This window comes from Helianthus annuus, chromosome 1, assembly GCF_002127325.2.
Source record: "Helianthus annuus cultivar XRQ/B chromosome 1, HanXRQr2.0-SUNRISE, whole genome shotgun sequence".
Taxonomy (NCBI): Eukaryota; Viridiplantae; Streptophyta; class Magnoliopsida; order Asterales; family Asteraceae; genus Helianthus; species Helianthus annuus.
This window is the reverse complement of record NC_035433.2, coordinates 134,872,325-134,886,439: the sequence shown is the minus strand read 5'-3', so window position 1 is coordinate 134,886,439 and position 14,115 is coordinate 134,872,325. Positions and strand designations below refer to the sequence as shown.

Genomic DNA, 14,115 nt, shown 5'->3' with positions numbered 1-14,115 from the left:
TTTATGAAGTTAACCCCTAGTTATAATGGTTGGTAAACTAATTAAACGAAAATATGAACTTGTCACCTACTAGATTTGAACTAGGGGTATAAATCGTGTTGGAATGGCGGGTTGAATTCTTCAACCCTAAATCAACCCATATACTTATTCGTGTCGGGTCCTGTCAGCCGATCCAAAACTTGTTTAATTTTTCGTGTTGGGTTCATGTCGTGTCAAGAATTTCCGTTCCTAATTTGTAGTGGCGGAACCAGAGGGGGTCAAGAAGGTCCAGCAGTTACATGTCTATGGTAACAATACAATTGTAATCGGCAGGTCCGGCCAACCCAACAGGTTTAGTATGCGACTCGGCGTTGAATTTTGTCAAAACCTGCTGAACCGAACCGTGCATCGAATGTTCCAAACCATTAAACATACTATTCAGTTTTCAGTTGGCTGGAAACCATTAAACTTAACGAAACAAGTAATTAATCCACACCATAATTACCATAAAGTAGAAGAAAAATCTCTTCTTAGTTCTTACTACAAAATTTGGTCAAACTTCAGAAAGTCAAAACCCTGGGCTATATTAAACTTCAACTCATATGGCAAAGCTTACTTTGTATGCTCTAATACAGCAATGTAAAAATCTGGTTGGTCAACAAAGTCAACCATCGTAAACGAATTATGAGACGCAACACTCTCTAATGTCGGTTTATCAGGCAAGCCAGAAACTACAACATCCGGATACTCTGCTTTCTGCTTCTCAAGCATTTCTCTTCCTTTTGGATGACTTATCACAATTCTCGCACCTGCCCAACAGTCAAACATAGTCAAATTTGATCAAAGTACCCGTGGTCAAGATCAATGGGTTGTGTAATGGGTCAAAACAGGTTAAGGTGGGCATTCTTTTTGGTACGGGGTCGAACAGACTTAGTAGGACTGACATGTTAGCACCGTTTTTGTCCATATAAAGAAGATTGTTACGATTAAAATCGAAATCTTTGAATTAAATGATTTAGAAGGTTGTATGCATTAAATATAGACACACTTTAACCTCTTCGACCAATTTGGCCCCTACCCTTTTAAGCTAAACTTGTCGATTTGACCTAGGGTGTGCAAATGGCGGTTCGGTTCGGTTATTACCCCTAACAATATCCGTGACCGCTAGCTTCGGTTACGGAATTTCCTTAACCATAACCAAACTTCCGTTCGGTTAGTCGGTTATAAAACTCGTTTATGGTTCGGTTTCGGTTAATTAACAGATCTAAGTTTGCACTAAAATTTAAACTAATTGAACATATTAGACAATTCTTGTCTTAGTTACAATCGTTTTTATACATAAAAAAAGAAAAAAAATCAACATACACATGCGTAAAATTAGTCAAATTTCATATAATAATTAACTTTAAAACATTTTAAAACTAATTATATAACATAAAAAACTTTCGTATGTTTTTTTATGTGTATAGAGTTTGATTCCTTGTACATGTATGTTTTAAATATAGATATATTTTAAAAGCATGTCTTAATTCATTTCGGTTCGGTTAAGTTCAGTTATGTGACACCTTTAACCATATCCATAACCGACCTATCGGTAAATCAAATAGCATTATGCATAACTGTCGGTTAATTCGATTAAGAATCAAGGTTTGCTCACCCCATTTTGACCCATTTGAGATAAATTTACCGAATCAACCCATTTTATGAGAAAATAACAAAATTCTAGCAAAAACTATAAAAAAAATAGAAACCATAAGTTCATAATATGAAACGTACCTTGCGAGCAGACCTTCGATAGTGCACCAAAGACTTGATCGAGCTCAAACGGCAAAGCGGGAAGAAAGTAAAGAAACACAACATCAAACGGGGCCCATTTCTTGGGTACGTAAATCAACTCTCCTTGCCAGCATTTAACCGTATCATACTTTTCTTTAATGCAGGCTAATGTAAACAAAGAATCATGAACAACAAGCAACAGTTTGCACGAACACGTATCAACCACTCGATCGACAAACTGTTCCGATCCTGTTGATATTAGAATCTTTGAATCGTCCCCAACTTTCCCAGCTGATATGATTCGATCAATATTTTGTTTATAAGCTTCGTCTGTACTGATATCATCTGCATCGAGAAATGACCAATCTTTCTCCACGAAATCTTCGAAGTTGATGACGGAGACTGTTCCTTCGCTTGGAGGTACGGCGCAAACGGTTGATTTACGTGAAAAGGAAGTGGGTTGAATTGGAAGTGAAGAAAGGCGGTGATTAGTGAAGGAGAAATGTGGTAATTGTTTATAGGGTTTAGGAATATTGTAAAGAGATGGAAGACACGAGAGGGTAGATGATGAAAACATCGAATTCATGAGGAAACACGTGAGATATCAAATATCATATATCAACACGATGGTGGTGGCATTTCAGTATTAAGGTGTGCTGCTAATCTGGAAATGTTTTTTTTCAAAATAAAACAAATGTTAATTAATCTTAAATGATAAAGTATTCAAGCAACTCATTATGAAGATTCCATCAAGTATTCAACCTATACGTAAACATCTAAACTTGAGGCTTTTGTGACACACAAAACCAGTGGCGGGACAGACAGGCTAGGCACCGCCAGGGTCTCAATAGATGGCTCCTGGCTCCGTGACATTAGGGGGTAGGGGCGCCCATCACTCACCACACACTCATTACTCACAACATCCAATCAATTTCCGCCATGTCATCGAGCAAATTATGGCATAGTTGTGAATAGCAGATTTAAAGCTTGCTATAGTGCGCTACAAGGTTTATAGCGACAAATAGCGACCTTTCTGGAAAAAAAATTATTTTTAAAATTTTTAAATAAATACAAATAGCGATGCTCATTAAGTTTTTTTTTTTTTTTCATTTTCGTTTCACAACTGAAAAAAAGCGTATTTAGATTAAATATACATGTAAAAATAGCGTATTTTGATAAAATATACATGTAAAATATTTCTTAAATTTTCTACTACTTTATCGATAAACATAAAATAGCGGGTGCTATTTCGTTGCTATCGCTACGTGGCATATAGGTAGCTTGCCTCTAATCGCTATTGAGTATTGACAACTATGAGCTATGGGAACCAGATAACAGTAACTATAAATTACTCCATTTCATCAAATAAAGCCCTAATAATAATATTTAAAGTAAGATAAACAAAATTAGTCCATTTCATCAAATAAAGCCCTAATATTGAAAACTTGTGTTCTCGTTCAATCCTAGATGTTCTTAAAATTCTTAACATCAACTAATATTTTCCACAAATATCGAAAAATGAAACTTGCAGACGCATTAATGAACAATATTAATAACTAATAATTCATAATTGCAAACTTTAAAGTAACACAATCACAATAATACTCGGAATGATATAAAGAAGTGCAAGATACAGAAAAAACGGTACTCTGAGAAGGTGTTTGCCACCGCAGTCGCCGCGCCGTCGTCTTTGAGAATATTATCCGTTTTGAGAATGTCAAATATACAGGAAGCGTAAATGAATTCGATAAGTTACGTTTTGACCCCACTAAGTTTACAATATAAACACTTAGGTGTTGTTTGTTTTTTCAGAGGTAAAATGTCTAGAGTCTGTGACCACATCTGCAGCAGAAGAGGTGGACCAAACCTCTTCAGTCTGCCAAGACTGTTTATTTTTTAACAGGTCTTTAAACATGTAAGTTTTAAGTCATTTCATGATACATATCGCAGATACACCCGCAGATGCTGTAGATGTTATAAATACTTTGGTTTCTAATAACTAATAATAAGCATAAAAGCATCAGGTACAAGCTCAGGACACATATACATAGATGTTCTTATTATATCTAATCTTCATATTCATATGCATATGCATATGCATATGCATACATTCCAAAAAATATCATCCATTATACCTAGATGCACAAACAACAGGTCTATAAACCAAAATCAACAAACAGCAGGTCAAAAAACCAAAATCAACTCTACTGAAACGTATAGATGCACAAACAGCAGGTCAAAAAAAAAAAAACAAAATCAACAACAAATTAGGGTTCACTGAAACGTATAGATGCACGATTTCGACAAATTCAGGCTCAATTTGTGTTCGAGTTGAAACCCTATCGATATGTTAAACAGCAGCGATGGTTTGATGAAAAACATACCTTGAAATGAGAAGAGGGCAGCGATGGTTTGATGAAAAACAACAGCAGCGACGGTTTTCTTTTGGGGGGTAACAGCAGCGACGGCAAAAAGAAAGAAGGAGAAGGAGGAGAAGTGGTCAGCGACTGCAGGGGAGGAACTAGGGTTTTTTTTTTTTTTTTGAGGGTCAGAAGGAGAAGGAGGGGTGTTTGGGGTGAAGAAGTGGGAGGAGTCTCCTAGAGTTTTTTGTTTGAGAGCAGAGGTTAGAGATAAGAGGAGAGAGGTAAAAAAGAGGTTTGTCTATGGTTCAGACTGTCTGCGGACCACATCTGCAGGCATCTGCAAGAGAAGATGTGAACCAAATGTCTGTAGTATGCAAGGAGAAGAGGATTTGTTTTTTGTTTACTTCTACAAAAACCACTTCACAACACACACACAATACACCTCTCTCTCTCTCTCTGTCTTCATCTACCAATACAGATAATTTTCAAAAAAAAATATACCAATACAGATCCTAAACCTAAATTGAACTTGTAATCAATACAGATCCTACATTGCAATTTCAAAGAAGTTTCTCCTATCCTATCCAGATCCAGATCAAAATCAAGCTCGAAAATATATCAAATCAACCAAAATCAACTGAAAACCTATCTATATTTGAATACATACCGAAATGAAGACGAGTTCATCAACATTTTGCCCTAATTCAAGAACAAAAACCGTACATCATCAAGTTTCACGACGAGCTATCAACATTTTGCCCTAATTCTTCCACAAGCGCTGGTTCTGATTCGCTTCGAACCTCTGGAACAGGTGCGTAGAACTTTTGATTCGTTGATACTGGTGGTTTAAAGAGAGAGTAAGGGTTTGTGGAGGAGCAGAACTTACCGGCGAACAGGGCTGTGGTGACCGGCGAACAAGGGGGTGTTTGGGTTAGCTTATTTTGGAGCAACTTATGACTTATTGACTTATAAAAGTTAATAAGTTATTTTTTGAGTGTTTGGGTTAGCTTATTTTGAAGGAGTTTGTGTCTTGAGAAGTCATTTCTTGAGAAGTTAGAATTTCTAACTTCTTACTTTTGACTTATATAAGTTAATAAGTCACTTTGATAAGGAATGCCAAACACCCACAAGGGCTGGGCGGCGCCGGAGATGTAGCAGCGAAGGTGGAGAGCGTGGGAGAGGAGTGGGTCGGCTGGAGAGGAACGATAGAAGATTAGGGTTTTCTTTTTCTGTGATGGAGAAGTTTTTGAGAAGAGCCTAGAAGACATAAGGTAACATCTGCGCGAGAAAGAGGTCAGGAAGTGGTTTTTTAATGAAAACCCTTCTAAAAAACAAACAAGCTGCAACTCTCTATGTCTGCGCGTGGTCTGCGTGGGGAAGAGAAAAGAGGTTCTGAAGTACTTTTCTAAAAAAACAAACACCACCTATGTCTGTCCCAAAAAGAAGAGCGGGCAGACTTTTTTTAGTGAAACATCTTCCGGAAAATAAACAGTCTGTAGGGGTTATTGTCTGCGAGACGTAGACATAAGAGGCTGCGCAAACCTTTTTGAAACAAACAAACAGCACCTTAGACTATCTCCGATGCTAAAGGCGTCCTTAGACGCCTTAGCTGACACATCATCTGCCACATAATATCCTTACAAATCCTTAAAAACCCATGTTTCATCTCCAACCCTACAAATATTCTTACCTTCTTTAATTTCCACCTCATCAACTACCCATTACACACAATATTTCAATAAAACTTTTCTTTTTTTACTTTGGGTCCACCTCATCACATAAACCAGGACAAACACATGCCCTTATGCAAGAGCATCTCACCTAAAGATGGATGAGCTCCAATGGTAAAGGCATCCAAAGGCCTCTAAGGGCTTAGTTTCCAAGGGTCCATTAGATATAGTCTTATGACACACACTCTTCCTAAAACTTGAAATAAAGATTACTAATTGATTATTATATAGGTGTTTATCAATTCGAATTGTTTTTATTATGTGATGAACAAGTATTTTTGTCCGCCGTGCGTTGCAGCGGCACACGGTGAGTGGAAACATGTAGTAAGGCAACACGTGATTCGTAAAACGCAATGTGTAAAAGACAATTAACAAAAGTGAAAAACATAATGCATAAGACACAATTACAAAAAAAAAAGAGTAAAACACAGTGTAAATTGTAAAACACAATGACTAAGACGTTTCGTAAAATACAATGCCTTGGTATTTGCAAAGTATGAGTAGGGATGAACATTTGGTACCGGGTATCGGTACCGAACCAGTACCGTATTGTATCGGGTACATTCGGTACGGGTACTGGTACCCACTTTCCCTTTTTTTGGTACCAGTATTTACGGGTAAAACACCGGTAAATACCGGTACCGTACCGAACCGGTATATTCGGTACCGGTATCCACTTTTCCCATTTTTCAGTACCGGTACTTTCGGTATCGTGCTCATCCCTAAGTAGGAGTAGTAATCAAGGGGTTAAAATGTAATATTGTAAGGGATAAAAACGCAAAGTCTAAAATTTGAGGGAGAATAAAAGTAGTAGGGTAAAAATGGAAAGTATAAAAGTAGAGGGGTGGTGGCGGAAAAGCGTTGAGAGGGTGGTGGCGGAAAAGGCAAAGTGTAAAAATAGAGGGGTGGTGGCGAAAATGTGTAAAAGATGAGGGGGTGGTAGTATAAATGAAAAAATAAAGGGTTGGTGGCGTAAATACGTAAAAGTTGAGGGGTGGTGGAAAAGCAAAGTAGAGGGATGATGATAGCAAAGTTTGAAAGGCGAGGGTTCGATTGTAGAAATTCAGAGTAAAGGGGGCAAAGTACGAAAGTGGGGGTGTCGGTGGCGTAAAAGCCACCGACTTTGTGCTTTAAGATAGTTAAGAATAAATGTGAAGGGATATCCAAAACATTAAATAATTAACTGGTTTTCATAAACCACTCGCGGATGCCACCCGCCACGTGGTAACATGCCAGCACAGAGGAGATAAAAAATATGAGTTGAAAGCGACTTGCAGCCAATCATCGTTCGTGGATTGGTGTAGGTGATCTCCACTAGCGGCTATCGCAAAGGAGACAGGAGGTACAGTGGACAGCGGTGTTTGGCCAATCACACGATGAGGATTCATATCCTCCCAACCTGCAGTAACGGTTGGCACAGAAGAGACAACACGGACATCTAGAAAGCGATGTGTAGCCAATTAGAGCTCGTGGACGTACTCCCACCTCTGCGAACACTATGGACCAAATGGATATTCCCTGATGATAACGACTTCTCGTCCAATCCTTCTCCGACCTCTGGCAATATATACACACTTCTCCAAGGTGAAATCAATAAATCATTTTGTTTTCCTTGATTTCACTCATACTTACACTTTCTCTCTCTAAGGAGTAACACTTATTCTCACGCTGGCGCTGGATGATAGTTACGAGAATAACCTCTCACCTCTTCTTCTCGTAACGAGTCTCATGCTATTGTTAGTTTTGCAGATTTGTTAAATTATTAGAGTTTCGTGAAGATCAGATTATTTTCCACCCGGTTGAGCATTAAATATTCCCCTCAGATTAGACTTGTATTTGTTTAAAAATGTAATAATGTTTTAACATCCATTTAAAAAGTGGACTCCATGATACATTACAGAATAATATTAATTTAAAAAGAAAAAAACTATCATAGAAAGTGTAAGTGATTAAAAATAAAACAGATAGATATTCATTTATAAATTAGAAAAAAGAAAACTGATTATATGTTCAAAACATATCACTATAAGATTGAGACACGTGAAAACATCAAAGGTAAACATGATTTAAAAAATGTCTTAACTTATGTATCAAAGTATGTAATGCGTTTTACGGGCATGTATCACAAGTCCTTAACTATAGCGAATTATGAAAAACAATTAAACAACAAAAAGATTTTGTTCTTATTATGACATATAACAATGTACTACGATGCTACCTATAGCATCGTAACTAAAGTTTATAGTTTTGATAACATATATAAGTGCACTTTATCTCGTAAGTAAAGTTTATAGTTTGATTTCATATCTTCGTTAACCTTGGAGTATAGACCTTATGATGATTGTGGTTTACGAATGTCGCATCTTGAGATCTCACAATAATTATTGGTGTCGAATGTCACAACGTGAAATTGAATGTCAATGATAAATATGACACTACATTTTATACGGTCGTCGAATCTCACAACTTGAAAATTTATGTCGATGATGAACGTAACGCTGCATTTTATACGCTCTTATGCATATGTTTGAGACATCTCACAAGATTTTGAAGTTAGCATGATATGTAGGACCAGCATTTTAACCATACCAACATCCAGCAAAGAAGAAATGAGTAAACAGTTTAAAAAGAATAAAATAAAACATTCTCAATCATTGTATTTATCATTTCACCACTCCAACTTATAACAAACTTAAAGATTAGAAATGTAATTAACTCCAAGAAAAATGGGCAGACCCACATATTTTAAGTATTACCAAAACAAATGTCTAACACATTATAATCCTTAAATCTCTGCGAAAAATGATAAATATACTGATAAAATATCATCAGTACATTTATTTTGGGAGTGAGTTTAATAACTAATCCCAAGCACTCGGTACACCACCACCACCACTGTAGCCACCATATCCGCCACCACCACTGCCACCACCATAGCCGCCGCCACCATATCCTCCACCACCATATCCACCTCCGCCATAGCCGCCACCACCACCACCACCATATCCACCTCCACCATAGCCGCCACCACCACCACTATAAGAGCCTTCCTTTCTAAAGTCACGGCCACCAAACCGCCCACCTGACCGCCTGTTCTTACCGCCACCATACGAAGGTCTACTGGCATAACGAGTAAGCCATGCGGGTACTTCTTGATTAGCTTCTTGGATTAAATCAGCTAATCCTTTTGCTAATGACGTGTTATTCTCATTGAAGAAAGCTGTAGCCAAGCCCGTTTTCCCAGCCCGGCCCGTTCGTCCTATTCGGTGCACGTAGTCGTCAATGTCATTAGGAAGGTCAAAGTTGACCACGTGAGAAACATGTGGGATATCTAGACCACGTGCTGCCACATCAGTTGCAACCAGTATTGGTGTGTTTCCGCTCTTGAATGATCTCAATGCTTGCTCTCTTTCCTGCAAACATTTTAAAAACAATATGTGACTTTTTGTACACGTCAAACGGGTTGGGTTGACCCGCACACCTTTTGTCCGGATGTTTAAAAATAATTAGCAAGTCTGACTTACAGGTTGTGATCTGTCACCATGAATTGTTGTTGCCGGAAACCCGTTGCTATAAAGCCAATGTTCAAGTGAATCGGCTCCCTTCTTCGTCTCAACAAATACTAATGTAAGAGGTTGCTACAAAAATTTAAACTTAGGTAAGTTGTAACCATATATAATCATTAGTCTTTAATGTGCATTTATATGGAGCCAAACTAAATATAACTAGTAAATTTCTCCCGCGCATTGCCGCGGGGTGGAAACGTACAGTATCACGAATTTATACTGTCAAATGAAAACGTATTATATTTGACCCGACTCATTTTCAAACAAAATTTACGTCAAAACGTAGACCAACTAAAAACGTACATAAAAATAAGCACGAAAACGTTTTATTTATGACCCGACTTATTTCCTAAAAAAACTTACGTCGAAACGTAAGAAAGTAATGTTTTTTAAGTTAAAGGATGGTACCACATTCAGCGCGTTGCGGCAGCGTTGAAACGTAAAGTAACTCGAATTTATACCATCTAATGAAGGCGTATTATATTTGACCCAACTCGTTTCCAAAAAGCATTTACGTCAAAACGTAGAACTGAAAACGTACATAAAAATACGTGTGAAAACGTATTATATTTGACCGGCCAAAACGTACGTCAAAATGTAAATCAACTTGAGTTTATACCAACACGTACATATATACAAATACAAATAAACACTTAAAACTCGATGGGGGCAAATGACATTTCATAAAGTTATTAGAAAGTCAGACATAAGTGTAAAAAATGAAAATTGAGGGGTCAAAGTAAAAAAAGACAAAATGAAAAGTTAATGTAGCTCCGATGTGACGGACGCTACAATAACTCAAGTTGTTCTTTTATAATAGAGTTAAATGCCATTTTAGTCCCTGTGGTTTGGTCCATTTTGCCAGTTTAGTCCAAAGGTTTCATTTTTAACCTGTGGGTCCAAAAAGGTTTCACAGTTGCCATTTTAGTCCACTGGGTTAACTTCATCCATTTTTCTGTTAACGAGAAGGCCAATTCGGTCATTTTATATGGCTGAATTGTCCTTTTAGTTAACAGAATTACATAAAAAATGACCAAATTGGCCTTCTCGTTAACAGAAAAAATGGATGAAGTTAACCAAGTGGACTAAAATGGCAACTGTGAAACCTTTTTTGACCCACTGGTTAAAAATGAAACCTTTGGACTAAACTAGCAAAATGGCCGAAACCACAGGGACTAAAATGGCATTTAACTCTTTATAATATTTATAATTATAATTATAATTATAATTAGAGTTTTATTATTTCATGTTACCTTTCCATTAGATCCCATATCCCTTTGAGCATGAAGAAGATCCATAAGATGGCTTCTTTTGTCACTTTCTTGAACAAATTCCACCCTTTGAACAATCAAATCGGTACTTGAGCCAACTCGTCCCACCGTTAAAAATATGTAATTCGAAAGAAAATCAGACGCCAATCGCTATACAACAAACATAAGTCATATGAAAACCATCCAGTAAATTTTTTATTTAACAAACAGAACTAATAATTGATGGTAAAAAAACCTGTATTTCTCTTGGAAATGTAGCACTAAACAACATCGTTTGTCTTTCACCTCGAGGAGGCATATCTGTTTGCTCCACAATCTTTCGGATTTGAGGTTCGAATCCCATATCGAGCATCCGATCAGCTTCATCAAGCGCTAAATATTTTATCATTTGTAATGACACTTTTGCCCTTTCCAATAAATCAACTAATCTTCCTGGAGTTGCCACAAGAATGTCAACTCCTCTCTCCAGTTCCCTTAGCTGAACATGCATGATATGCCATTAATTTCACAATGAGAGATCAATTATTGATGATATCATAGTTTAAAAAAAAGAAAACACATAAAACAGTCATCAGTAAAGATACACACACACAGATATATATCCTAAGAGAAACACATGCTAATTGAAAACCGTGAGAAGTAGAACCATTCTGGAGCACACATTTTCTCTAAGCCAAACAAAAAAATCTCTAATCACATGTTTTAAGAGGGTTATTTTGGATACATGCATGTGTATATTGTTCACTTTTTAATTATACCCGTGTATATTGTCAGTTTTTAAACTATACATGTATGTATATTATGAAGCATATACGTACGATACTTATTTTTCAACTTTAAACACGTATTTACACATATGTACACTAGAAAAAACATGTTTAGAACAATATATGTACATGATCAAATATAGATGTACAATACTTATGTTCCAATTTTAAACATGTATATACATAAAGCTTGACAATATACACATGTGTATATAATAACTATATATCCAAAAAAACTTTTTTGCATTCTTTTTGCAATTTTGCTTAGAAAAGTGTGTGGTCTATAATTGTTCTCAAAGTTCTCAATTACCCTAGTGATTCTCACATGATCCTAACCCTGTGTATATACACACACGTATATATATGCATGTGTCTGTGCATATATATATAGTTAACTTAAAAGGCAGCCCATAACTGTGTCATGCAACTTGCCCATGCCAATACGTTTGTGCAGATTATCCCTGGCCTAAAAAGAGCACATGAATATATATCCACCACTTTAGGTTGCTTGCACGAATATATATTTTATTATTCATGTAAAATGATAAATATAAAACATCAGCTTTCAATAACTTACCTGTTGATTAATCGGTGCTCCTCCGTAAACGACCACTACCTTGACACCTGTCTGATAAGCAAATTTTCGAGCTTCCACATGTATCTGCATGTAACACAACATCAATCGCCTTCTATATTAAACATGTCAACAATATATATACGAATATACATAACAAAGTTAGTCATGAATCTTAAATCAAACCTGACTCGAAAGCTCTCTAGTAGGAGATAGAATAAGAGCAAGAGGGAAAACGGTCCTAGTGCCACGTGGCTTTTGCACAGATTGTCTCATAATCCCACTGATTATAGGAAAACAAAATGCTGCTGTTTTCCCTGAGCCCGTTTGAGCACAAGCCATCAAGTCTCGGCCCGCTAAAGAAATGGGAATAGTGTAACGTTGAACAGGTGTTGGCTTAACATATTTGCATCTCCTAATGTTCAGATTCAGAGCATCTCCTAAATCGATTTCTGCAAATGTATTAACCGGCGGTGGTACGTTTTCCCCGGTGGTTTCCACAGGAATATCCTCGTAAGCATCGAAATTGATACCGTTATTTTCTTGTTCAGACTTGGTTTCCTCAACAGCTTCTATTTCATCGTTACCAAATGGGTTAGCTTCCCAGTCCCTACCGCCTCTATTTCCCCAACCACCGCCTCGACCGCCGCCAGTACCGTACCCAGGTCTACCGAAATCCGACCTAGGTGCACCCCATCGCGAACCGCTGGTCTGTCCACCGTGTCCTAACCTATCATTCATAGGTGGTAGGCTACCATTTGATACAGCAGGAGTAACGGCTTGCTGAGATGCAGCTGGCTTGTTACGAAGATGCGGTGGTACGTAAGCGGGCTTAACAGGCGCCCCCGAAGGCTTATTTTCGTAATTATCAGGTCCTGAAGGTGCATTATCGACAACATCCGCCCAAGAAGTACTCATGATGTTTATAATATCTCGCAAAACCACGAATCACTGTCCAATTCTTCAAAAATGCCAAAATACACTGCTCCAAATAGCTCGAAACACGAATTAGATCTATAAATCAACCTTCTAACCAAAAGATCAATCCCTGAGAATATCAAACAAGAAACAAAAACCATAAATCAACAGTGTAACAAACTAAGAATACATAGCTCCATCTCTTCCATCAAATTAAATCACTTAAATGTTAACATCTAGTGCAAAAATCATGAAAACATCCTACAAATCCAAACTATTAGCATAGAAAACTTAATAAAATAGTAAATACTAGAACAAAACCTAAAAATCAACAGTGTAACAATGCATGGCTTCGTCTCTTCCATCAAATTATACATCATTTTAAGTTAGCATCTAGTGCAAATTCATGAAATCACCAACACATCTAACCTATTAGCATAAAAAATCACTAAAACCGTAAATAATCGAATCTCTTATGCATGAAGTGCGCATATGTATACTATAAGCAGGTTTTCAGATTAAAAAACTAACAAAAACAAGCAGATTTCATCTAAAAGTAAATCAAAAAGCTTCTAATGACGAACGAGTTCAGCCGATTAGAATGCCGAATAATTTAGATGCGAATAGAGCGAAACCGAAAAATCAACAGCGTGACAATACATAGCTTCATCACTTCTATCAAATTATCACCTAAAAGTTAGCATCTAGTGCAAAATCATGTAATCATCCAACAAATCTAATATATTAGCATAGAAAAATCACTAAAACAGTAAACGCAATCAGACAAGATGCTATACATGAAGTGCGCATATCTACACGAGCTATAAACAGGTTTTCGGATCAGAAACACTAGAAAAACATACAGATTTCATCTAAAAGTGAATCAAACAGGCTTATGATGAAGAAGGAGTTGAATCGATTAAAATGCAGGAAAATTAGGTCAGAATAGAGAGAATCTGATGCAAATAAGAAGAAAAAAGATACCTGATTTGACGAAGAAGAAGGAGAAATGGCGTATAGAGAAGAGAGACTGCAGAAATATAGGAGGAATTAGAAACCCTAATAAAAAGGGGGAGAGAGAAAGAATGGGGGCGTAGTATTGTTTGTTAATAAGATATGCCGAAAGGGTGTGCTTGCTTCTGCTTGCTTGCATTTTAGACATACAAAACTA

At 37.0% G+C, this 14,115-nt stretch overlaps 2 protein-coding genes across 3 annotated transcripts; both read right to left on the bottom strand.

Annotated features, from left to right (window-relative positions):
- Positions 1-455: 455 nt before the first annotated feature.
- LOC110879033 lies at positions 456-5,074 on the bottom strand. 2 transcript variants are annotated; one of them, XM_022127446.2, is made up of 3 exons: positions 4,786-5,074; positions 1,756-2,419; positions 456-788 (listed from the first exon to the last, which is right to left on the bottom strand). In XM_022127446.2, exons 2-3 carry the CDS (start codon positions 2,339-2,341, stop codon positions 592-594), a joined length of 783 nt encoding a protein of 260 aa, XP_021983138.1. In that variant the 5' UTR covers positions 2,342-2,419; positions 4,786-5,074; the 3' UTR covers positions 456-591. The 2 variants fall into 2 exon arrangements, with proteins under 2 accessions (XP_021983138.1, XP_035831022.1); XM_035975129.1 differs by lacking the exon at positions 4,786-5,074 and adding an exon at positions 4,140-4,455.
- Positions 5,075-8,477: 3,403 nt separating this feature from the next.
- Positions 8,478-14,084, bottom strand: LOC110879022 (DEAD-box ATP-dependent RNA helicase 37). The gene is made up of 7 exons (XM_022127434.2): positions 13,929-14,084; positions 12,213-13,074; positions 12,030-12,113; positions 10,921-11,163; positions 10,668-10,835; positions 9,373-9,486; positions 8,478-9,261 (listed from the first exon to the last, which is right to left on the bottom strand). Exons 2-7 carry the CDS (start codon positions 12,942-12,944, stop codon positions 8,710-8,712), a joined length of 1,893 nt encoding a protein of 630 aa, XP_021983126.1. The 5' UTR covers positions 12,945-13,074; positions 13,929-14,084; the 3' UTR covers positions 8,478-8,709.
- Positions 14,085-14,115: the final 31 nt, after the last annotated feature.

What these genes read in the sequence shown, in the direction of transcription:
- LOC110879033 (XM_022127446.2), bottom strand. Translation starts at nt 2,341, where the DNA reads ATGAATTCGATGTTTTCATCATCTACCCTCTCGTGTCTTCCATCTCTT. An exon ending in ATCGAAGGTCTGCTCGCAAG is followed by an intron (nt 789 to 1,755) that starts GTACGTTTCATA and finishes ACTGTTGGGCAG; the next exon opens with GTGCGAGAATTGTGATAAGT.
- LOC110879022 (XM_022127434.2), bottom strand. Translation starts at nt 12,944, where the DNA reads ATGAGTACTTCTTGGGCGGATGTTGTCGATAATGCACCTTCAGGACCT. An exon ending in CTAGAGAGCTTTCGAGTCAG is followed by an intron (nt 12,114 to 12,212) that starts GTTTGATTTAAG and finishes TGTTACATGCAG; the next exon opens with ATACATGTGGAAGCTCGAAA. An exon ending in ATGGTGACAGATCACAACCT is followed by an intron (nt 9,262 to 9,372) that starts GTAAGTCAGACT and finishes AAATGTTTGCAG; the next exon opens with GAAAGAGAGCAAGCATTGAG.